Source organism: Stenella coeruleoalba, assembly GCF_951394435.1.
Source record: "Stenella coeruleoalba genome assembly, chromosome: 1".
Lineage (NCBI taxonomy): Eukaryota > Metazoa > Chordata > Mammalia > Artiodactyla > Delphinidae > Stenella > Stenella coeruleoalba.
The window spans coordinates 54172056-54198713 of record NC_137169.1 but is presented as its reverse complement, the minus strand read 5'-3'; the positions used below and the strand labels follow the sequence as shown (position 1 = coordinate 54198713).

The 26658-nt window shown below is 35.1% G+C and overlaps 1 protein-coding gene and 1 pseudogene across 5 annotated transcripts in view; both read right to left on the bottom strand.

Moving 5' to 3' along the window:
* Nucleotides 1-258: 258 nt before the first annotated feature.
* LOC307186913 (glycerophosphodiester phosphodiesterase 1-like) lies at nucleotides 259-1408 on the bottom strand (annotated as a pseudogene). Its single transcript has 2 exons — nucleotides 1405-1408; nucleotides 259-1290 (listed from the first exon to the last, which is right to left on the bottom strand). The product of its transcript is annotated as a glycerophosphodiester phosphodiesterase 1-like (transcript).
* A 216-nt stretch (nucleotides 1409-1624) lies between these two features.
* EFCAB7 (EF-hand calcium binding domain 7) overlaps nucleotides 1625-26658 on the bottom strand; it is a gene marked incomplete at its 3' end in the record, with an annotated part of 50779 nt that continues 25745 nt past the window's right edge. For 3 of the 4 annotated variants that reach the window (XM_079936460.1, XM_079936461.1, XM_079936462.1), the window contains exons 8-14: nucleotides 25566-25675; nucleotides 23085-23242; nucleotides 22078-22211; nucleotides 19460-19608; nucleotides 5178-5387; nucleotides 2862-2969; nucleotides 1625-1844 (exon numbers count right to left, since the gene is read on the bottom strand). In XM_079936460.1, the coding sequence (XP_079792586.1) occupies nucleotides 1770-1844; nucleotides 2862-2969; nucleotides 5178-5387; nucleotides 19460-19608; nucleotides 22078-22211; nucleotides 23085-23242; nucleotides 25566-25675 (944 nt within the window). Of the gene's footprint in view, nucleotides 1845-2774; nucleotides 2970-5177; nucleotides 5388-19459; nucleotides 19609-22077; nucleotides 22212-23084; nucleotides 23243-25565; nucleotides 25676-26658 lie in introns of those variants that run through there. The other variant, XM_079936459.1, reaches the window with a different exon arrangement.

Here is a 26658-nt window from a genome sequence, read left to right as displayed (position 1 = left end):
CCCGCTGCGTAGCACAGGCTCCAGATGCGCAGGCCCAGCGGCCACGGCCCACAGGCCCAGCCACTCCGCAGCATGTGGGATCCTCCCGGACCGGGGCACGAACCCGTGTCCCCTGCATCGGCAGGCGGACCCTCAACCACTGCGCCACCAGGGAAGCCCTGTTGTGCCTTTTTGCAGACCCAGACTTTCAAGAGCAAGTGTTGAACCCAGGCATTCCACGGAGCATGTTGGCAACACCAGACTTTGCTTTGGTTCCTATTACTTGTGTGAGCTACCTGATCTCCCAGGGTTTGGGCTAGCACAAGGGGTATTTTGATATCCCTGCATGAGACCAGCAGGCAGTTTCTGTACATGTTTCCTTGGGGAGGGGGTTGGGGGAGATTCTAGAACTGATGTGCAGTCTTCCGACACACTGTCTGACAGAGCTGGAACCAAGATGGGATTCATAGTAACTTTTTTTCATCAAAGGTATTAACCGTCCAAGCAACAACCTGAATGCCTTTAGTTGACCACTTCTTCAAGTAGTTTGGGGATACAAAATCCTTTTGCATGAGGAAACCTGAAATTCCACACAGGTACCATAAGGTATTACGTATGCTCCAAGCAAATGAAACATCTATTACCGCAAACATGGATTGTATCCAGAGAGTATCATAGTCCCATCTGCTGTATGGCTAAGGTTCCAAGGTCTGTGAGTTAAAGCCATTACTACACTGTCATCTGTTTGTCTCATAGATAACTTCTGGCAAGAAAGAGCAAATACTACTACTATTGTATAGTTGAGGAAATTCCATACACATTTTCTTTAGAACATCAGTAGCCATATTTGCATGGCCTTTGACATCAAGGAAGACTGTGATGTTATGGTTCAGGCACTCTGCTCCAGCTTCCCTCAGGGCAGGGATCTTCTCATCAGGGAAATTATTCCTGAATCTGTGATCTACTGCAGGATTAAACTTTCTAATTTGTTCAAGTGTCAAATCACACATCGACCAGTCCCATCAGTCTACTTGTGCTATTGTATCTACTTGTACTATTGTGCATTAAGATAGCAATCTCATCAGAAGTAAATGCAACATCCAACTGTTCTCTGACTCATTGTGACTGCCACTGCCAATGGCAGAAACTCGGTCCTGGGGCTTGAGCACCAGCAGAGCCCTGTGGGAGGGCACATGCTCAAGGCTGAAGAGGCGCAGCAGGAGATAGAGGCTGCCGGTGAAGAAGCAAGCAGTGAAGGGCTGCACGTCACCAGCCACAGCAGCAGCAGCGGGAAGAAGGACTCCTGGTCCTCTCACAGCCACATGCCTGTGACTATACCGGTGAGGATAGGAGTCCTGGATCCACTGGGCTCCTTGGACAGGCCAGAGCACAGGGATAAAGCACAAGGCACTCACTGCAGCTTGCCCATTTACATTTTATTCCAGGATTTTTTTGATAAATCAAAAGTGTATAGGATTTTATAGAATTCATTGAGTATTACTTTTTAAAAGCTTACCTGTACTTTGATTTCAATTTACTAGTCATAAATGAAATATGCCCAGATTTCCCATTAAATTAATAAGAAGGCCACACATTAAAAAATTATTTCTATTTTAATAATAAAGTATATAATATGGACATGAAATGTAAATGCATACAAATTAAATAGATTATTATGTACATCAGTTAAATTGATTAGCATTTTGTTGATCAACAAATAATAGACTAAACTTGAAATAATTCTTCTTAGTTTGATAGGCTCAAGCAAAATTATTTCCTAAAAACAGTGTTTAAGATATAAGGGAATACACACAATAATATATCCATTCTTGTCGTTCATTCAGAGGCATTACATGTTGACAAACCTGCATATAAAAATAGAAAGCCTTTACCTTCCTTTTATATACTGTAATTTGGGGCTATTTTTCAATAGGACAACATTTCTAGAACCTATGTAAAAAATATCTCTGTGCAGATAAAATTCTTTAATATTTATCCTTAGCAGGGACCTGCAATCTACGATATGATGTCTAACAGGATAATCCAGCCTAAATTCTACGTAATATAGTATTTGGTAGTTGGTATTTGTCAATGTGGGTAAAGAGGAGTGGTAGAAAGGGAAGTAAATATTCTTTCCTCACTAAGCCTAGAACATTAAAAAAAAACATGATTGGGATAACAGAAAAGATAAACTCTTCTTATCCTGTTTTAGCATGTTTTAGGATTTCACTGACAGTATGGAGAAAAAAAGGGAAAGAATAGAAAGTTTTTTCCTTTTTCCATTGACTAAACTAGTTTCAGGGTCTACTGATCTCTCCCTGCCTTTGAACTCCTGGCTAAATCAGAAACCCAGAGTTCTGCTAACACCAGAACTTCAGCTATTCCTAGCTCTTGACTTAGTTGGTTATCTAAAACTCACAGGCATTTTCTCTTTTAGGTTACCTCAGAAAATCTTAATAATGTAGATAAAAATATTTTGAGTTATCAAAAGTCCTATTACTATTAACACTACTTTGTATTTCTATATAATATTCAATAGTGCTTTCACATATATCATTATATTTTTATCTTTACATTAATTTTGTGAAGTACCTAAAACTGGTGACATTACATTAATTTTATACTTAAAGAGACTGAAACAAACAAAAAAGAGACTGAAACAGAGAAGTTAAGTGAATGTCCCATAATCACTGAACCAAATAGTGAGAACTGGATTAGAACCAGTCTATCTCGTAGTACAGGATGGTACTAATACAAATATCATACTTAAAATAATTTTCTACTTTATTTCATATCTACATATTTATCCATAACATTAATAGCAAAAATGTTTTTTTCAAATTGATAAAACAAAAGGCTTTAATTAGAAAACAATGCATTACCATTGTAGATTTTGGTGCCACTTCTACTGCAAATATGTCAAGTCCTCTGTTGTTTACACAGTTTTTACTCAGCTCGTTGTTGATGTGAATAATCACTTTATTATCTGACTATAAAAAAAAGATTTTATAAGTTGCTAGTCCTTTCTTTACTAAATACATACAAACAAAATGATAATTGCAAAACACTTTGCAAGTCTTGTGATAGAGATATTCACAGGGTTCTATAGAAACAAAGAAGACATTATAGAAACACAGAAACATTAGCTCAGACTGGGGTATCATGGAAGACCTTATGGAAGAAGTGATACTGGAGATAATATATCATTAATAACGATAGCCTCTAGGATGGATAGCAAACAAGAGAAAGCAGAATGAAGCTGATAAATAAGAGAAATGTAGGAGTCAAAGTATTCCCCTGCTAAAGAACCTGTAATCATTCTCTAATGACTACAAAGGGGCAATATAACATTAGACTACTTGGATTCATCTCTCATCTCTTCTACTACTTAGCTCTGCGACCTTCTGTAAATTATTTAACATCCCTGTGCACAAGTTTAACATCCCTGTGCACAAGTTTCCTTGTGTGTAAAATAGGAATAGTATAATACTTAGGAATAGGAAAATAGGAATAGTATAATACTTACCTCATTGGATTGTTGTGAGAAGTAAAAGCGTTAAAGTGCCTGGCACATGGTAAGCTCTAAAATATTATTATTACCTCATTTTGGTGAAGGGAAATTTAACTTTCCTTGAGGGAAAAGGAGGTGGAGGGTTGAGAAATGAAGGTAATAGAGCAGAGGAATTGGGGTAAAGTAGTGGCTCTCTTCCACCCTTTTAATTCTAATGAAACATAGAGGGCTCACACACACACAACCAAAACCAAACAAACAAGAAAACATAGAGGGCAGAAACAGAAACATGCTGGATCTTAGGAACCACTCTACAAAGTGTTATGATCCATTTGAAGACTGCAATCTACTGGCTGGGGAACCTATCTTATTTCATCAAGTCTAAACTCTTCTATCTTGTTTTCAAGATAACATATATAATCTGGACCCATTCAACCTATGTTATTTACCTTTCAAATACTTCTCCAAATAAAGCTCTCTGTTTCTGCAAAGGAGATATTCTCACTTTTTCGTCTATAGTTCACATTAACTCTTACTCATATTTCTCCTTACACTGTTTCTCCTGCTTCTAAAGGCTGCCTCTCTGCGTATCTAAATCCGAGTTATCCTTCAAATCCTATACACATGTTTAAATCCCACATCAGTTCCCTTCCCCCTAATCACAAACCCTTCCCCAACTTCTATAGTCCAAACTAACGTCAAGTACAAGAGATACAAATACAGTTGAATTCCTATTGCACATACAAACAGTATTACGTAATTTAACATTTAACTGTTATTTCGAGAGTATTAATTTTGCCTTTACAACTAGCCCATAAACTCCTTGACAGCAGAGACCATGTTATACTTTCTAGTGGCCCCTATGGTGACCATGAGAGTTACATAATATATATTCACATTGACTCAATACTCAGCCAAATCTTAAGCACTTTAAGAAATTTATGACAGGCATAAAAATAATGTAAATCTCACCCAGGAACTAAAAGAAATAAGCCAACAGTTCTAAAAACCTAGCCATTTTGAGTAAGATTTTATAAAAATTTATAATTTCTAGAAAACTCAGTATATCTGACTTTAAGAATTTATGCGTGTATTCTCTTGACCAGCAATATCAATAGTAGCAAAGAAGATGGCCAAAAGCCAGAAATAATTGGCTTGATAAAAACAGGTCCTGGACAGTAGAATATATTTAATTAGATAAAATGATGATAATCTGTAGGATTTCTGATACTGCAAAGTTTGTATAAAACAGTTGGGCTAAATTCTTTTCTTTACTTTGTTTATATTTCTTTAACACATGATGTCCATTGTTTAAAATAGCTATGTATGTGTGAAGACTTTTAGTAACAAACTAAATAAAATACTTTGTACTCAGATTATGCTCTATCTTCACAGATCTCCAAATATTTAATTTTCATAATATTTTAATAGAAAAACAATTGTCTCATAAAGAAACACAAAAAATAAATATCTAATACATAAAGTAAATATATACCTTAAAAATATATAAAAATTATCATGCCCAGTTTGAGTTAGAAACTCAAAAAGAAAAAAGAATAAATTGACTATTATAGATATTATTAATGTAATGGGGTATTTAATTACTATGCAAGAATAGGGTGAGAAAGAAGATGGAACATAGTAGCAAACATTGCTGTTATGAGGAGAACCACCTCATAACTGATACCTTGTTTTCAATAACTGATGTTATCCAGGTGTCACACTTATAAGTATGTACAATTATATTTTCATAGCCATCCATTACTTTGGCGTCGCCTTTGTTAAGAACAGATTTACAAATGGCCTTCTCAAGTTGCCCACTGCATGCCTCCATATGGACAGTTTTAATTCTTGGCTTGCATTTGTCTGCATAGATATCGATGACAAATGGGCATGCCTGAAATGAAAAATAAATCAAACCTTGTTTTAGCCTTTTGATAGAATTTAAATTATTTATTATTAATATGTTTATCATATGACTTAAGAACATACTTTCTAGCTTGTCCTTCTGATACACATTTATGAGGAAAATTTTAGTACTATGAATTGATTAATAAAAAAGCATGAAATTCTGATTTTTTGGTTGCATATTAACTGATAATGTTCATAGAAAAGGAAAGAAACCTCCTTTACGCCAACCCCTCCATTTGCTCTAAAGCTAACTCATGTCATGTTACTTAATTTCCTTTCCTAACTACAGAAAGACTACAGAAAGAATTCATCAACAGGCTCTAAAGAAATTATGTGAAACTCAATACACGAATATACAGCACCAAAAATAACTAAGTGTAGAAAAATTAATTCACACAGTTTATAGTTAGTGTAAAAGCACCTTTAAAAATCTGAGATCTAAGGAGATTTTCTGCATTTGGAAATAGATTTTTCTAATGTCTACTCTTTAGTCTCTACCATAGCCTACAAGATACTGTACACGGTAGCCTCTCTATACAGCCCAGTCCCCTGCCTTGCAGGACATGTTCCAGTTACTCTGCTTTTTCATATCCTAGAACAAATAAAGCTCTTTCCTGTGTCAGGGATTTCGTATGTAGTATTCTCACTGCTTAGAAGATTCATACCTTTTCACATATATATCTCATCCTCCTCTTTCAAGTTTAAGCTTAAGTGTCACTTCTGCAGAGACAGTGGCTCTGGTCCCCCAATCTCCTTCACTCCCCCACTGTTCTCTACTTTGGCCACTGGTTTGTTCCCTTCAAAACACTTTTGAAATGATTTTATTAATTTTGCATTTAATCAGTCATCTTCCTTCATGGAATGTCCATGAGGGCAGAATTTTTGACTATTTTATTCATCACTGTGCCTCTTTATTACAAGCTTACTTTATGTAGGCATTAAAGTGTATTCGTTGAGTAAATGAATGAATTCACACACATTGATGATCAACTTTTTATTATGGGGACAAAAGATAAAAGTCTGAACTTAGTAGAACAATATACATTTTTATTTTTTTAAAAAAAGTTTAAAAACATTTAATGACTCCAACCTTTGGCAATAATAAAGTCACCTTTTTAAGAGATAGTAGTCTGAAAAATCACTGGAAAAGAAAGCAGAAGATCTGAGTTTGTAATTGGGTTTTGCCATTTACTAGCTTCGTGATCTGGGGAAGTCACTTCACTTCTATGAGGCTGGGTTTCTTCATTGAGAAGGTGGGGATAAACAGTATATATCCTGCCAAGAGTTGCTAGAAATATCTAATAGTAATATGTGTCAAAATATTTCACAATATAGAATTCTAAAAAAAATTGTAATAATTATGATTATGGCATTTTAAAGGTTTAATTTATTTTTTCAGTACTGAATAGATTCTGGTATTATTCTACCATTTTTCAAGTCTTGCTTATTTGTCTTATTCAACCAAAGAGTATCAATATTACATTCAGATATCACTGACTGTAAACATCTTAAAGTCTTTGTTAAAGACATATTCCCTAAAATTTTTAAATAAAATCTTACCTACTCTAAAAATGGTGCCCTTTAACCGTATTACTTTTTTCTGTTCATGGACTTGATCTTTTATTTACTTATCTTTTTTATCCTACTAAGTTAATATAGGAAGCATATAATAAGGAAGAAAACAATTCATTGTAAATTGGTAATTGTAAAAATATTAACAATATATAATAAGGAAGACGGGGAAGATTGTAATAAAAAAAACCTAGATTAAGGCATGCTACTAAAATTTTACACAAAGTGTGGCTCTTAGCTACCTGTTAGCCAAGATAAAGTGAAAGAGAGTGTATTACATAGCTCTCAATATCTAAAAAAATGAAGGAAATTTTTCCCAGTTGTGAATTCCAAAAGGAATTTATACCATGAAATTCTTTTTTTAAAAAGAGAAGGAAAAAAAGGAAAAAAACTAGGCATACGTTTTGCTTATCAACGTCCAATAAAGAACAAATGATTGTTATGGTGACATAGGGGCAATGCTCTTGCAGGAGGAATAATAAAGAAGTTATGCAGCTCTTTGAAAGAGGATCTGCCTTTATAAGTTGATAGAGACAGTGGATAACCTATAATTCTAAAACCGAATTAGGGGGTTTCATAAGAAAAAATAAAGTAAAAGTGACTGGCTGTGCCTGATTGTAGAGGAAAAAAATAAGACAAACTGAGAGTATATAGTAACTTATAGAATGCTTAAAATAAACTTTGGTTTACTAAAACCATTCAATTAATGAGATTTCAAAAAAACCTAAGCCCTTTCCTAAATCCTAACCTGTAACTGATACTTTGGTTAGTCTTTGTGACACAATACCTACTAATTTAATAGGTGGGATCAAAATATAGCTCATGTAGACGTTAGATTACTTACATAATATACGACTCAAGAAATTGCCAAAAAAACGGTTCCTGAATCCTTACGGGCAAAAGACTCTACAGACATATTCAAACCAATTAGAACACAGCTCATAAGATTTTAAATGGATTCTTCCTAGATTATCATAAATTTTTTTTTTTTTACAAACATGAAAATGTTAGGTCATGCTCTAGGTATATTAACTCAGTAACATAGCACACATCAAAGAACCATTGCCTATCAAAGCTAATACCTTAACTGAACAAGCTCATTGTCTCAGAGCACTTACAGGTATCAGTCAAAACTAAATCAGTCCAAATACCTTCAGATTTTGTATGAATCCTTTAAATAAAATGTTATCACATGTGTATATCCCTATCATTAATGGAAGTATTCAATATTTTTATACCAATTAATTAATTATGAATTATTACTTTCTCCCTCTATTACCATCTGCTGATTCAATACTTTCAACCCAACAACTCTATAACCCTTACTGAATGAGGAGAATCTCCTCATTATGATTCTGTAAATCAAGAAGTATCCATACCCAGAAAAAAATTTTGGATGCTTCAATACCAAATCCTGACTTAATATTGTTTGTTGATGGGGTTATATTAAAAAAAATTAAAAGGACAATACCAGGCTTGACATAATAAGTAGCCTAGTCTCTTTTGTAAAATCTATTTCCTTACCATGAAATAGCTTAGCTCAAATGATTAAATTATGGCTCTCTCTAAGGCATATCAAATCACTAGAAGAAGAGAGTAAAATACACATACTAGCTAACAGCTAGTATGCTTTTAGAATAATTGACTTTTAAAAAATGTTATAGAAAAAAACAAGGTTTTTTTTGCACTTTCTCAAGTACTCTTTAAAAATGAACAACAAATACCTGATTTGATACCTAAAGTAATTGCTATCATAAAGGAAGAGACAGTAAAAGAAGTTCTATAGAAGCTAATATCTATACTATAGATACCACAGAAATACTTTAGAAGTACTATACAAATACTTTTAACAGACCATTATATTAAACACACTACTCTGACTAAAGTCCTTATGTAAAAGCATTGTAAGAATAATAAAATAAAATCCATGGAAAAGTTCAAGGATTGCATTGTAGATATACAAACTTTGGCCTCCCAAATTCTGAAAAGAAACAATGGGTACAATCAGGGTATAAGAACCACGAGGATTAAGATCTGACAAAACCAAAATAGCCACCTGGACTACAAAAATAAAGGATAAAATCCTCTGTGAAACAATTCATTCCAATAGGGACAAACTGGCTATAATATCAAACACTAAGGAAAGAACCTTCCTAGGATGATGAAGGATAAAGTCGGTCCATGCTTTATTTGTAACTAAATTAACCTAAAAAAATTGAGGGACATGAACTGAGACTATGCTCTAAAAGACTCTGGGCATGTCCAAATTGAATTTATACAGTTGCCTCTCCTGCCATGGTTTCTGAATATGTCGTACTAATAATAGCACCTTTCTTTTCAGAATGGATCAAAATATTTCCCTGTTGAAAGGTCACAACCATCATGACTGCCTAGGACATTCCAAATTACTGATCCCGTGACAAGGGACACATTTAACTGGAACAATTATTCATAAATTTGGATTATGTACTCAAAAACATTTTTGTCTTTATCGTTCCCAAATCTCTGGGAAAACGATAAGGGCCTTAACAGAATTAGAAAGACACATCCTTTAAAGATCCTAAAGTGAGGTTTGCCAGAGAACCTCCAGAAGCCAGCAGTACACAGAATTAACTGCTAACCCAGAAACCTTTCAATAAGCACATGACCATATGAAGTAAGAAGCTTCCTCTTGAGACCACTGGAGCAAGATTCTTCTATAGGTTACAGTCTTCTTTGAACACTCTTGTTTATTCATAGCTTTCCTCTTTACTGATTTAAGGGTATATATGTCTGACTTAGCCTATCATGTTCTCCTTATTAGTAATACTGACTTTCCTAAGTCTAGGCTTTAAGGAAAATATGTTTGAACTATGAGAAATAAAAATGCAATATTTATTATTAGTCACAGCACCAAGAAACACCAAGAAACAATATACCTACAATCCCACAAAGGATGATTACATGACTTGTGCAGCTTCTATGTGGAAATCAGACTATTTAATGCCAACCCAGAACCAAGGTAAATTATTTTGTACAGCTATTAGTTAGGCCATTACAAGGGTATGACTCTCCAATACCCTCAGTGGGTTATATTTCCTGACATACACCCCAAAATTATAAAACCCTTTCTGCAAAAGACTTCTGAAGATAGTAAGCCGATTCGCAGCAGTTATGCCACTCCACATGATCATCAAAACATTGCTCCTTCATTTTGGTTGACACAGTAATTAATATAGCCTAAGCCCTGGGGGCACAACAAGCCAGTTGAGTTAAATTCTTTAACACGAACGGGTATAGATAATAAAAAAGCCTCGACTTTCTTTTGAACTATCAGGGAGGAGTCTGCACTAATGTTAATACTTCAGGTTGTACCTGGATTAACACTAGAAGTAAAACTAACTAAAACTACAAAAGGCTATAAAAAATAGACTTAAGGAGTCCTTGGGACTTTTCTTGGCCAAGTCTGGAAAATCTGGGGTCATGATTCTGGAGTGCCCTTCAGCCCTTTCTTATAATACTTCTAGTTGTACTTGTCTCAGAGTTTAACTGTTGTCCAGAATCTTAAAATGCTTCAGTAACTTAAAAAGTTACTTTCCCAACAGATGACTTAAAGGCAAAAACAGGATGAAATCATGATACATGCACAAACTGAAAATTAGATCTCCACAGAGGAAACCTCTTCAAAGAGAATCAACATCAGTGGTTGAGTGAATCGTTGATGGTTTTTTCTGCAGCCTTAGCTGGATGAAAATCAAAAGGAAAGACTGGGAATAAAAAAGTGCCCATAAACTTATGAAAAAACTGACTATTCTGTCATTATGGTAATGAGCAGTCATCAGAACTTGGTTTTTTCTTTAATATATATTTAATTTTTATAAGTAAAATAGTTAATATACAATGTTGTGCTAGATTCTTGTGTACAGCAAAGTGATTCAGTTATATACGTATGTATATATATAAACCCACAGATATGTACGTATATATTATATATATTTTTTTCATATTCTTTTCTGTTATAGTTTATTACAAGATATTGAATAGAATTCTTTGTTCTATACAGTAGGACCTTGCTGTTTATCTATTTTATATGCAGTGGTTTATCTATTTTATATATATAGTAGTTTGCTAACCCCAAACTCCTAATAATTTATCCCTACCCCCCTTTCCCCTTTGGTAACCGTAAGGTTTTGTTCTATGTCTGTGAATCTGTTTCTGTTTTGTAAATAAGTTCATTTGCATCATATTTTAGATTCCACATATAAGTGATATCATATAATATTTGTCTTTCTCTGTCTGACTTACTACACTTACTATGATAATCTATAGGTCCATCCACGTTGCTGCAAATGGCATTATTTCATTCTTTTTTATGGTTGAGTAGCATTCCATTGTGTGTGTGTGTGTGTGTGTGTGTGTGTGTGTGTGTGTGTATTCCATTGTGTGTATGTATGTATATACCACATCTTCTTCATTCATTCCTCTGTTGATGGATTTTTAGGTTTGCTTCCATGTCTTCGCTATTATAAACAGCACTGCTATGAACACTGGGGTGCATGTATCTTTTTGAATTAGAGTTTTCTCTGGATATGTGCCCAGGAGCACGATTGCTGGATCATATGGTAACTCTATTTTTAGTTTTTTAAGGAACCTCCACAGTTCTCCATAGTGTATGCACCAATTTACATTCCCACCAACAGTGTAGGAGGGTCCCTTTTCTCCACACGCTCTCCAGCGTTTATTATTTGCAGACTTTCTGATGATGGCCATTCTGACCAGTGTGAGGTGGTACCTCATTGTAGTTTTGATTTGCATTTCTCTAATAATTAGTGATGTGGAGCATCTTTTCATGTGTGTGTTGGCCATCTATATGTCTTCTTTGGAGAAATGTCTATTTAGGTCTCCTGTTTTTTGATTGCATTGCTTTTTTTTTTTTTTTTTGATATTGAGCTATATGAGCTGTTTGATATTTTGGAGATTAATCCCTTGTTGGTCACATCATTTGAAAATGTTTTATCCCAGTCCATAGGTTGTCTTTTCACTTTGTTTATGGCTTCCTTTGCTGTGCAAAGCTTTTAAGTTTAATTATGTCCCATTTATTAATTTTTGCTTTTGTCTCCATTACTCTAAGAGACGAATCAAAAAAAATATTGCTTCAATTTATGTCAAAGACTGTTCTGCCTATGTTTTCCTCTAGGAGTTTTATGGTGTCATGTCTTATATTTAAGTCTTTAAGCCATTTTGAGTTTATTTTTGTGTATGGTGTGAGGGAGTGCTCTAACTTCACTGATTTACATGCAGCTGTCCAGCTTTCCCAACACCACTTGCTGAAGAGACTGTCTTTTCTCCATTGTATATCCTTGTCTCCTTTGTCAAAGATTAATAGTCTGTAGGTGTGTTTGTTTATTTCTGGGCTTTCTATTCTGTTCCATTGATCCATATGTCTGTTTCTGTGCCAACACCATACTCTTTTGATTACTGTACCCTTGTAGTATTGTCAGAAGTCTGGGAGGATTATGCTTCCAGCTTTGTTTTTTCCTCAGGATTGTTTTGGCAATTCTGGGTCTTTTGTGATTCCATATAAATTTTAGGGTTATTTGTTCTATTTCTGTGAAAAATGTCATGAAAGGGATCTCATTAAGTCTACAGATTGCTTTGGGAAGTATGGCCATTTAAACAATATTAATTCTTCCAATTCAAGAGCATGGAATATCTTTCCATTTCTTTGAATCATCTTCACTTTCCTTTACCAATGTTTTATAGTTCTCAGCATATAAGTCTTTTACCTCCTTGGTCAGGTTTATTGCTAAGTATTTAATTATTTGATGTGATTTTAAAAGGGATTTTTTTTCACTTTCCTTTCTTATATTTCATTGTCAGTGTAAAGAAATGCAACAGATTTCTGTATGTTAATCTTGTATCCTGATACCTTGCTGAATTTGTTATCAGTTCTAGTAGTTTTTGCGTGGAGTCTTTAGGATTTTCTACATATAGTATCATGTCATCTACATATAATGACAATTTTACCTCTTCCCTTCCAATTTGGATACCTTTTGTTTCATTTTCTTGTCTGATTGCTGTGGCTAGGACTTCCAATACTATGCTGAAGAGAAGTGGTGAGAGTGGGCATCCTTGTCTTGTTCCAGATTTTAGTGGGAAGGCTTTCAGCTTTTATCATTGAATATTATGTTGGCTGTGGGTTTGTCATAAATAGCTTTTACAATGTTGAGATATGTTCCCTCTAACCACATTTTGGTAAGAGTTTTTTTATCATGAATGGATGTTGAATTTTATCAAATGCTTTTTCTGCATCTATTGTAATGATCACGTGCTTTGTCTTTGCTTTTGTTGATGTGGTGTACCACATTGATTGATTTGCGTATGTTGAACCATCCCTGTCGCCCTGGGATGAATATATTTGATCACAGTGTATGATCTTTTTTATGTGTTGTTAGAATTTTTGCCTCTATATTCATCAAAGATATTGGCCTGTAATTTTCTTTCTTGGTAGTGTCTGGTTTTGGTATCAGGGTGATGGTGGCTTCATAGAATGACTTTGGGAGTGTCCCTTCCTCTTCAACTTTTTGGAAGAGTTTGAGAAGGTTTGGTATAAGTTCTTCTTTGTATGTTTGGTAGAATTCCCCAGTGAAGCCATTGATTCTGGACTTTCGTTTGCAGGGAGTTTTTTTGTTTTTTTTTTTATAGATTCTATTTCACTTCTAGTGATTGGTCTGTTCAAATTACCTATTTCTTTTTGATTCAGTTTTGGTGGGCTTTATGCTTCTAAAAACTTGTCCATTTCTTCTTGGTTGTCCAATTTGTTGGCAAATAATTGTTCATAGTATACTCTTATGGTTTTTTGTATTTCTGCAGTATCAGCGGTTATTTCTCCTTTTTCATTTCTTATTTTGTTTATTTGGGTCCTCTCTTTTCTTCTTGGTTAGCCTGGCCAGAGGTTTGTTGATTTTTCTTACCCTTGCAAAAAGCCAGCTCTTCGTTTTATTGATTTTTCCTAATGTGTTTTATCTCTATTTTATTTATTTACTCTCTGATCTTTATTATTTCCTTCCTTGTGTTGACCTTAATTTTTGTTTGTTCTTCTTTTTCTAAGAAGGTGGTAGGTAATAGGTTAAGTTGTTTATTTAATTCATTGTTGACCCATTGGTTTTTCAGTAGCATGTTGTTTAGTCTCCATGTAATCATTTTTTTCTCATTTCTCTTTCTGTGGTTGATTTCTAGTTTCATGCCATTGTGGTCAGAATAGATGCTTGAAATAATTTCTGTCCTCTTAAATTTGCTGAGACTTGTGTCCTAGTATACGGTCTATCCTAAAGAATGTTCCATATGCACTTGAAAAGAATGTGTATTCTGTTTTTTGGATGTAATGTCCTGAAAATAGCAATTAAGTCTAACTGGTCTATTATATCATTTAGGATCTCTGTTGCCTTATTGATTTTCTGTCTGGATGATCTGTTCATTGATATCAGTAGGGTGTTAAAGTCTTCTACAATTATTGTATTCCCATCAATTTTTCCCTTTATGTCTGTTAGTATTTGTTTTATGTATTTAGGTGCTCCTATATTGGGTGCATATATGTTAATGGGTGTTATGTCCTCTTCTTGTATTGATCCTTTTATCATTATATAGTGTCCTTCTTTATCTTTCTTTATGGCCTTTATTTTACAGTCTCTTTCGTCTGAATATTGCTATCTACCCCTGCTTTCTTGTCATTTCAGTTTGCATGAAATATCTTTTTCCATCCCCTCACTTTCAATCTGTGTGCGTACTTCACCCTAAAGCGGGTCTCTTGTAGGCAGCATATTGTAGGCTCTTGTTTTATTATCCAACCTGCCACTCTATGTCTTTTGACTGGTGCATTTAGTCCATTGACATTTAAGGTAATTATTGATAGATATGCATTTACTGCCATTGTAAACCTTGTTTTCCAGTAGATTTTCAATTTCTTCTTTGTTCCTTTCTTTCTCTTTTTGCTTCTCCTTTGGTGGTTTGATGGTTTTCTTTTGTGTTATGCTTGAGTTCTTTTGTTTTTGTTTTTTTGTGAATCTATTATATGTTTTTTGATTTGTGGTTACCCTGTTTTTCAAGTATGTTAACCCATTAGTATATCTAATTGCTTTAGACTGGTAGTCATATAGGCTCCAACACATTCTTAAAAAAAACCCCTAAATTTTCTTACTCCTCTCTGCCACATTTTATTTTGATGTCCTCTTTTTCATATTCATGTTTATGCTTTTGCTGTTCATTGTAGTTATCACTGCTTTCACAAAGAAACTGTTTTTCTGTGTAATGCCTGATTTGACTGTGATTTTTTTCTTTCCTATAGATTCTTGTTTCTTTTCTATTTAGAGAAGACCATTCAATATTTCTTTTAGGATAGGTTTAGTATTGCTGTATTCTTTTAGTTTTTGCTTATCTGAAAAATTCATTATCTCTCCTTCTATTCTAAATGATAATTTTTCTGGGTAGAGTATCCTAGGTTGCAGGTTTTTCCCTTTCAGGACTTGGAATATGTCTTGCCACTCCCTTCTGGCCTGCAATGTTTCTGTAGAGAAATCAGCCTTTTGGGGCCTCCCTTGTAACTAACTCTTTGTTTTTATCTTGCTGTTTTTAGAATCCGCTCTTTATCTTTGAGGTTTGCCATTTTAATTATATAATATGTCTTGATATAGTTCTGTTTGGGCTTATCCTGTTTGGGACCCTCTGTGCTTCCTGTACCTGGATATGTTTCTTTCTTTAGGTTTGGGAATTTTTCAGCCAAAATTTCCTCAAATACATTTTCAATCTCTTTTTCTCTTTCTTTTTCTCCTAGGATCCCTATTATGCGTAGATTGGCTTGCTTTATATTATCCTATAGGTCTCATATATTGCTTTCTTTCTTTCTTTCTTTTTTTTTTTTTTTTTTTTTTTTTTGCTGTTTAGCTTTCTGTCTGCTGTTCTGGTTGGGTGATTTCCATTATTCTGTCTTCCAGATAACTTATTTGTTCTTCTGCATTACTTAGTTTGCTATTTACTGCCTTTACCTTGGCTTTCATCTCAGCAAGTGAGTTTTCTAATTTTAATTGGCTCCTCTTTTATAGTTTCTAGTTCCTTGTCACAGTGATCTGCATTTCTACCAATAGGCTTTCTTAATTCCTTCAGTGTTTGTTGTTGCTTTGTTTTGTTTATTTTGGCTGCACCATGAGGCTTGCAGGATCTCAGTTCCCTAACCAGGGATTGAACCCAGGCCGTGGCAGTGAAGTGCTGAATCCTAACCGCTAGACCACCAGGGAACTCCCCCTTCAGTGCTGTTATTACCTCCTCTTTGAACTTGGGATCTAGTAGACTGGAGAGGTCCGTTTCATTGTTTGTCCTTTCAGGGACTTTCTCTTGTTCTTTTCATTGGGAGTCGTTCCTCTGATTCTTCATTCTACTTATATTTCTCTGACTCTGAATTTAGGAGAAACAGGTATCTACTGTGGTCATGAAGGGCTGTTTTTATGTGGGAGTATTCCTGTGTAGCCTACATGAGTCTAATAGTTTTGGTGCGAGGGATGTTTTTAGTATGGATGCCTGCCACATTTTTCCTCAGTGTGTGCTGGCTGTTATCCCCTTGATAGGGGGTGTGATTGGACTTGTGGTGACCAAAGCCTTCACTGGATATTGAGCAGGGCCTCCTCTTTGCTCTGTGGCTGTCATAGCCCTGTCAGGGTCAAGGTCTGCTCTTCAGTTGTTGAAGTTAGAAGTCCCCAGATCCATTTCTGAGCTGTGGTGTGGGGTAGGTGGGGTTGAAGTACCTCTGCTGGGAGAGCCACTGAGTATTCCTCTGTGGGAGCTGTCCACAAGGTAGTGTGCTCTGGTGTCGTGTGTCAGTTGTTGTGTGCTCACAAAGTACACTGTTGTTGGCATTGCCCTCTGCCCCACCTCAGCCATGGGATTGCAGGCAATCAACCCGGATGTCCCTCAGGTACTGTGTTCATAGGCACCAGGACCCACAGTAGTCACATATAGTCGTGCCTCTGAACCCACTGTGGGGACTAGGGAATCAGCGCAGACGCTGGCCCTGCCTTCGCATGTGCGTGCCTGCAAAGCCCACAGCTGCTAACTCCAGACCTGCCCCAGCCATGGGAGCACCAGTAATCCTCACAGATGTCCCACAGGTGCTGAGCTTACAAAGGTGCTGGCAGCATACACCCACCAAAGTTGCAAAGCCTCTGGACAAGGCTCAGATTTCAGCCCGGCTTCTGAAGTCGAGCAGCCCCTGGAGATTGGCTCAGATTTCAGCTCTGCCTCTGCATGTGGGCAACTGCAGCTTGGTGCTCCCAGAGCTCATGGAGGTGGGGCTGCGCCTGCTGTGAGGTCACTGGAGAATGAGGCTGCTAGTGTAGGGCCCTGCCCCTCCCTTTGCATGCATTAACAACGGGGCTTCTATGGCGGACCTAGGCTTCATCCCGTGCACACCCCCATTTGCGGCCCAGGCCACACTCCAGCCCCTTTGGGCTGTCTCCATGCAGCCAACCCCAGTCCCCTCCCCAGGTCTGTCCACTGAAGCCCAAGTTTCAGCACCCAGTCACTGTGCACACCAACAGGTGCGCATCTCAGACTGGAGTGTTCAGCAAGGTGGCCAGGACCATCTGTGCTGTTCTCTTTCTGCTCTGCCTACTGCAAGCCTATTGCTGCACTCTCCTCTGAGCCTCTGAATCTCCCTTTCTGTCCCGGCTGATCTCCCAGCTGGTGAAGGGGGTTCCCAGGGTGAGGGAACCTTTTCTCTCTACAGCTCCCTCCCAGGGGTACAGGTCCCATCCTGATTCCTTTTTATTTTTTCTTTCATCCTACCCAGTTACGTGGTGATCTTTCTTGGTTGTATGAGATCTGCCAGTGTCCAGTAGGTATTCTGTGAGAATTGCCCACATGTAAATGTATTTTTGATGTATTTGTGGGAGGAGGTGAGATCCACGTCCTTCTATTCTGCCATCTTGATCTCTCTCCCCAGAAACTTGTTTTAAAACTGTTCAGTTGATCTGCAACAACTCACTTCAATAAACACACTTTTGTAAGTCAGCCAGTGTTGGCTCCTTACTTTTGAAAGTCAAGCAATCACAGACAGACTCATGTAAATAAATATACCACTGAGTGCCAACCAGTCAACAGTCTCACCTGAGTAACCATGCTTCCCCAAAACACTTTATAAATAAGATGAACATTCTGCTTTGCATAGAGAAACTACACCTGACCAGATAGCTCTCCCTTGTAGTAAGCAATCAATTCATTTTTGTCCTTTTACTCCAGCTACTGAGTGGTGGTCTCATCATCCTTTGACATTTTCACTGTATAAATTTTTTTTTAAGCTTTGGAACGTTCAGTGATATGAATATATTACCTATTCAATAAAAAAAATAAAATTTAAATAAAAAGATCTTTATCTCAGAAATCCTTCTTGCCTATGACTTCAGAAGTCAATGACATCAGCAAATGTTATAAAATGTCTTAATTTGCTCTTAACTAATTCCTTTGTTAAGTGAAAGCATGTGTAGCAGACACAATATTATTCACAGATTAGATGCTGATTTTGCACCATGCTTAAAAATGTGATATTCACTAAATGTTAGGTTAAAGTAGGATGTAAAAAGTTACTGGAACTATTCACCTCTTATTAATAGAAATGGCAAAAAAAATTATAGAGAACTTCTTAGAAAACAAATTTATGAGGAATGTTAAATGATGTCAAAACTAGGAACTAAACCAAAGACTCAATACACCCAAAACTTAAAATTTGTTGGTGGTAGTGTTACCCTCTGAGGTTGATTTATTTATAGAAAGGACAGATACTATTTTTAATTTATAAACAAATGTATTGTTATCTAATTGTGTGGTCTAAAACTATTAAATCCTTTATTCTAAACTTTATTAAAGGACACAAAAAGATAAAATTTAAGAAATAGGCCTAATTTTTATTATTCCTCTGGTTTATTGTGAGTCTTATTCAACTTTTATACCTTACCATGTTAATAAATAATAATAATGAGAGCTAATACATACACAGTGCTTTCTATGAGCCAAGTGCTGCTCCAAGTGTTTTACAAATATTAACCCAAGGAGTACCTCTGTAAAAAGATCAGAATTCCAGTTCTCATCCAGACATATTCTCCTTATTATATGAGAGCCTTTATTCTATTAGGACAAAGAGTCTCTGAATAGAAATGAAATTTTAGCAACTCAAATAGCCATCGCCAATTAAGAAATATAATTTTTTATATTACCAGTCTTTTTCCTGCATATCATATGCTCAAACTCCTGTTGTTCCTGAATTACTTAAATGTTGGCAGTAACTAAATTTCAGGTAAGAACTTGTATAAACTAGCAGAAACATACTGTTGTACCCAGGATTCATTCATGTATTGAAGTTCAAGGATTTTAGAGCCCAATTCAAAAGTCCTGTGTCAGGAAAATGCTCATGGGGTAAAATATTATGTACATTAAACCCACTGAAAAACTTCAAGATTGTTTTACCTCTGTCAGTTCCAGAGCTTTATTGTAGCCCATTGAGTGTAGAGTTACCCAAAGGTCACGAGGATCTCCTTCTCCATCATTGGCTTCCATTAGATTCAGATCCATAAAGCCCTGTCTTGTTAGTTCATTCTTCTTTGTATCGAAATTCTCTGTCAAAACAACCAGAAGTTTCTTTCTTACATAATTTAAAAATCCATACACTTACTAAAACGTCTATTATATATTAGTATTCACAAATGTTTATTTTAAAGGAGCACTGTGAGCACTACAAAAGTGAAATAAGAATAACTCAAAACATGTTTGAGAGATACTGTTCTAATTTTCCACAACTCAGCATAAGCACTGTCACAGTGCATGATTTAGTTTTTCAACAAGATCTGAAGTCAAAAATAGTGCAAATATATTCCAAAATCAGAGGAAACTTTAATTTTTCTGGGTAAATTCCAACCTGCCTGCTTATCTAAAGTATATACTGACATATATTTCAAAAATTAGTATATGTGCTGCCAAAGCCAGTGCTGTATTTCAAAAATTAAAATGCTTCTTATATATTTGCTACTTAAACCCAAATGAATTTGATGTAATACCTCCCAAACTACTGGTGTTTCAAAAGGGAAATGTGGATGGTGCCAGGTTTAAGGAGACTGCTATATTCTTAATTGCTTTAATTTTAACTGAATTGTCCACTGGTCCTTAAAAAACTGTTAGATAATGGGAACACTTTGAAGTCCACGAATGTCCCAGACAAATCTAAGTACCCATTTTAACATTGTTTATAAGCATAAATTCATGAAGAAATATCTAGATATATATAATTCCTGAATGTTTCTATAATATAGACAATAAACAGCTACTCATTTTAGATTACATTCTGTTAATTGTCCTACAACAAAGAAAGATCTTATTTTCCAACTCCCATCTGTAATATACCCAAGGAAAATGGGTACTCTTATTTGAGATATCTCTTTTGTACACATTACTGTGAGAAAAGAGGCAGAGACATAACTGCTTAAAACTGGTTGACTGATTAATAGTTTAAAATGTTTAGAGTTTGGAAAGTGACTCATAACTTTTGTAAGGAAAAAAAGTAAATGTAGATTAAATTAGATCATAGAAAGACATGGTAGCCACTAAAATGGAAGCTGGAGCTACTAAGTAGAAAAGCAAGATGAAAAAAATTAATATTTGATATATAATACAAAGAAATTATTACTTTCAAGAAAAATGTACCTAGATACTATGCTATAGAGACTATCAATAGTCTACTTTTAAAACTTAAAATGATCAATTCTCCATTAAGTTTTTAAAGTTTATTAAAACCCAACTTCAAGAATTACATTAAAGCTACAGTAAGCAAGACAGTGTGGTACTGGTGACAGATGAGACAAACAGATCAGTGGAATAGAGAACTCAGAAAATACTCATACAAATATATTCAACTGATATATGACAAGGGAACAAAGAGAATCAAAATATTATATCATTAAAGTTACAGGATGATTACATCCTCCTAAAAATAATACTCTATTATGGGTGTTATCAATCTTGTTAATTGAAGTATACTATTATAAATCAATATACATTTCTTGTTACTGATTACAGTATATAAACTGTCAGTTAAAAAGAGATGTATTTTTAAAAACCTTTATATTAATAATATTTCTACCTTACTTGCTGTTTAGATAAACAGACTTATCAGACTCCTCTCTGGCTCACTGACTGCCAAGCTTAGACCATTTCAAGAACCAGAGGATTAGGACACATTACTACCCCAGTGACAGCAACATGTGAGTTAATCTCTCTCCTGACTGCATTCTAGCCTCCTCAACTTCTTGTTCTGTGATCTATAGTTGGCTGTGGCTTTCTGGCTTTCCCCTTTGACCTTTTAGTCCTTGGCTTAAATATACAAGCTCTACCTTTTAGTCCTTGGCTTAAATATACAAGCTCTTTTGACCTTTTAGTCCTTGGCTTTTAGTCCTTTTAGTCCTTGACCTTTTAGTCCTTGGCTTAAATATACAAGCTTTGACCTTTTAGTCCTTGGCTTAAATATACAAGCTCTACCCTCTTCCCAGACTCCTCGCAAGTGACAACTGACTTCACCTCGCTCTCAGTATTTTTCTTTGCCTATCTTAGCATTTTTGGCTTTTATACGTCCATCGATGGACTTTCTTAATTCAACTCAAATACAAAAAACAAAAGAATTCTTAACATATATAAACGACTTCCTGGAAACCTCTTAATTTTTAGTAAAACTCTAGCCTATTAGCTCTTTGCTGCCCTCTCCTGGGCACAGTTTGCGTCTCTCAACCACTTCAGTCCCTTTGCTATCAGAGGTAAGACAAAGTTTTTTACATTCTAAGCTCCAAAGAACATAGAAATTATGATTAATTAATTCACATTTTCTTTTAACTTGAGTACTACACCAACTACCAATTTAAGGAAAATAAATGTTTAATTTTTTATGGTCTACAAACAATACTACTACTTTTAAACTGTCCCAATTGCTACAATATTCCATGGAGAAATTTGACATTTCACTTCTTAAGGATGAAAGGGTGTGTGTATGTATATATATATATATGTTTTACATAACCATTAAGAAAACGAAAAGTGCTTACCTCTGCAGACAGCCCAAGCATCTTCATCACATTTCTCACCACTTGTTCTCAGTTCAAAAAAATTATATTCTTCAAGGCTGAGAAGACCATTTCCATCTAAATCAATTACTTCAAATATATCTGATAAAGTTGACCTAAAATTACAAAAAATAGCAAATTATTTGTCTCTAAGGCAACTAGACTGAAAAAGGTTTCTATGAGGATAACTTTCAAAAGGAAGTAATATAAAGGCATTAAACAATATTTGTAATGATCTTATCTACGAAACAGAAACAGATTCACAGACACAGAGAACAGACTTATGGTTGTCAAGGGAGAGGGAGAGTGGGGGAGGGTTGGATTGGGAGTTTGGGACTAGCAGATGCAAACTATTACATATAGAATGGATAAACAACAAGGTCCTATTGTATAGCACAGGGAACTATATTCAATATCCTATAATAAACCATAATGCAAAAGAATAAAATAAAAAACAATATTTGTGAATGATAAAATTAATGTATCCAAATATATATGTTACTCAGTCTAGTATTACATGACATAAACAAGTTTCCAAAGCAACCCCAGCATGTCAACATGTAGTAGGAACTCAGAGAGAAGTTCCCTTCTTCTTTTCTCCTTTGTCCATCTACTTTCTTCTTCCTCTCTACCTGCAGCCAGATCTTACTGTGTACATGTATGGTATGGGAGAACTACCCTATTTGGATTTCATATTTGATAGCTATCTAAGTTAATAGTGCAACTAGCAGGACCTATTTCTAGTGGATGAGAAATCAGTAGATACGCAACTAAAGTTGACTTGCCAAATGTATGGAACCCAGAAATGAATGGCAATCCCAGACCTATGAGTAGAAGGTCACTTTCAGATGCCTAGTGGATGAGTTGAGCTATTGATTAGAATGTGGGGTTGGGATTTGCAGCTAGCCAAAGGAAAGGATGGAAGACAGGCTACTGATATATATACAGTCTAGATGTTATAGCTCTTAACTTTAATAAACAAAACTTACCTAAATTCCTTTGTGAGAAATAATTCCCCTGTTTCATCTCTATGTACAAGTTGGGCTTCTTCTGTTATTGGTTTTATTTCTTTCTTTAGCCTGCAGCCAGTTGTGGAAGGAATTAACCAGTAAATTCCAGGTCCTAGTTCACCAGTCCACCCAAACATCTTTTCCAAAAGAATTTTAAAAACAAACAAACAAACAACCACCATGAGTCTTAATGACTTTTAATCTTTCTTATGAAAGGGAGCATTAGAAACAGTTTCTCTTTATACCAATATTCACCAATTCTATTATGGTTCTATCAATGTTTTATAGGCTTCAAAATCTTTTTGTTAATGGTAAGGCTAATAATATTAGATGTATTACTTTATATATTTTAAAAACAAATGCCTAAAACTGTAACAGGTTAGAAGTTATATAACTTCTAAATCTTCCCAATAATTCTCAAAAATGTTTTTTATGCAAATATTTCAACAGGAAGCAAAGAGAAAAATCTTAGAGGAATTTTTCTGGGTTATAGTTGCCTAATTTGATTCAAATATAAACATATGATTTGTAATTCAGATTGCTATGACACAACATAAAAATTAAATATATTTTAAAAGAGTTCACTATTTGTATGAATTAACCATATTTGTAAAAATACAATTATGTGGACAAAAGCACTGGAATTTTACTACTATTTATGTAATATGGACTATAAAACAAGAAGGCAGAGTCCCAGATAAACCTACCTTATACAAAATTCTTTTCCATCACAGGATATTTATAATGAGTGCCAAGACATTTGTATAGGAAAACATTTTATTCTCCTGTTCTATAAGAAAAAGCAAAATGGCATCCCTCTATGAACCTTCTAGGTGCTTTCTGGAGCCCAATGTCTTCCTATAAAACCTAGGGATTGTCTCTGTCCAATATATTAAACCTAAGCATTTCCTAGTCGTGTATAATATCTAAGCAAGTAGCCATTTGCCCTTCAGCACAGAATAACCCTAGGGAATTCTGTCTGGTATTGTGTCTAAAACTCCTTTCAAATCCCAGGTTTATTTTAGGTCATCCTGGGGACTCATATACAAAACAAAGTTGCTCATCCAAATTCTGGGTTCGGCCCTATTTCTACCCTCACAAGTCAGAGGAACCATAATCATCCTAAAGTGACCATGTCCTATTTTGATAAAAGAAGCAATCCTATAAAAGTGAGGGCCATTTTGAAAACTAAAGATTGACCAAACCCATCTTTTGGAAATCATAATCTTTTAGATTGGCCAGATGTTGACTGATATCCAGGAATGAAAAGCAGTTCTTGCTGTTTCCTAATATATGTTATCCCTTGAACCTCCCTTATCTCTACATATAAACTTGAACTGCCACAGTGGTTGGATAATGGAAAGTCTTTCGTGGGCACAAAACTCTTCTTAAAGAAAATAATTGTGAAACTAAAACTAAAAATCCTTTGTAAATATGACATATTAAAGATAAACAGAGGCCTATAGGAAAGAGGTAAATAGAAACTCATTCAAATTTTATTATAGGCTTGCTATGTACTAACATTTTTATACATGTAATCTCGTAAGAAAGTAATTTTAAGCAAAACAAAGTGGGAAAGCTATTGTTTTAGACAATGCTTTATCTTGAATTTAACTTTGTAGTCAGTTTTGAAGAAGAGTTTTTTCAAAACATTAACTGCTGTCATTTTATTTGTTTCTTGCCTATAACTATTCTTGTCTGTTGGAAGCCAACAATAAAGACTTTTATATAACATTCCATCAGGGAAATGTTTGTCTGTCGTTGGGCCTATATAAAGATTAAATATGATATTGCAGTAAGCCCTTGAATAGTATTATTCCTGTTATTGTGTAGCAGATATATTTTGTAGTCCTCATAAAACAAATAGCCACATTTATGTATCTGCCTCACATATTTGGCCTCTGAGTAAATATATAATTAGAAAAGATCAGAACAACCCCATGGGCAACATATAAAATCATTTGAAAGCATTTCTTCAGATCAATCTATTTTTGGACCCTATGAGTCAAGCCTGAGGATAGTAATCTTGAAGTTTTTCTTTTTTGCAATAGTAGTATAAGTAAGACAAACATCTAGAGGAACTTTTTCAAAGCCTTGAATTGCTTGTATTTAGGGGAAAAAAATCCACTGGCATCAATCATTTTTATTGAGTATAACAAAAAAATATTCACATGTGCGGTATCAGGGCATTAGAAAAGAGGAAAGTGAAGTACAATGTCACACAACTTATAAGTTATGAAGCCAAAATGGCCAATCAATCCTCAATTTTTAAATCTCAGCAAATAAGAAAAAGTCCTTCACAATTAATAAAACATATGTAATATGAACAGTGATTACTGTATATACCTTAATTGGAAGGGAAGATAAAAAGTTTTAAAATATATAGAAAAACGATTATTTCCCTCAAACTTGAGGTCATACTATATTTTTAACTAAACATTAGAAAATAAATATGCATACCTCTCTATTTCGTAGTTCAGTAAAACACATGAGCTGTAGATTTGCTTGACTCTCATTTTCCTTAAGAATATACAAGGCAGTATCAACTGATAACCAAGGGGATGGTTTTCCTATAAACAAAAAAACCCAAACATCTTAAAATAAGCAATCACTACTTACTCTTTCCTATTTAAAAAAGTGGTGGTTTCTTTCCCATTCGGATTTCTTTTTTAGAAATACACATCCATTTTTATAAATATCATAGCATTTGCAATAAGGCATATACCTATACACAATGAAATTGTTAGAAACATTCTCTATATACACACTTTCTAAAAATCATAACTTTTCTTAAACTCATCAGAAAGCTAAGGTTGCAAGGTAACCATGTAGGCTGAAATCCAAGGACAAACAAACCCTTTCAAGAAGAGAGAAGATGCAAGCACTGGCTTACCTGTAAAGGAGCATAGGAGGAAGAGATGTTAGACATCATCTATATGCTGTTAACTCCAAAATTTGTATCTCCTGCTAGGACCTTTCCTCTGAACATTAGACCCATATACCCAACTGCCTATTTGACATTTCCACTTGGATTTCTATGTCTAAAACTGGCTTTCCCAAACATCTGAAAAAAAAAAAAACTGTCCATCTATACTCTTTTCTATCTCAGATAAGAGTAACTCATTCCTTCCAGTTGCTAAAACCCCAAATCCTTGAATCATCTTTAACTTTTCCCTTCTCTCACGTATCATAACGAAGCCTCAGGAAATGCTATGGTTTGACCTTCAAAATATATCCAGAATCTCTACTTCTTATACCCTCTACAACCCAGTTCAAAGCAACACCAGTCCCCTCTTAGAATTCTGCAATAGAGTCCTAGCTGGACCCCTTGCTTTCTGTACCTTCAATCTGTTTTCAATACAGCAACCTGACTGCTCTTGTTAAAATATGTCAGATTATGTTCCATCTCTATTTAAAAATCCTCTAATGCAGTTGAAAGTTGGAAGAATGTTGCTTCCACCCTAACAATGAGAAAAAATGCATGAAATACAAAATTATAACATTTCTTGAACCTGTCAGAGCTGAGGTCACAGGACAACCAAGCAGCCTGAAA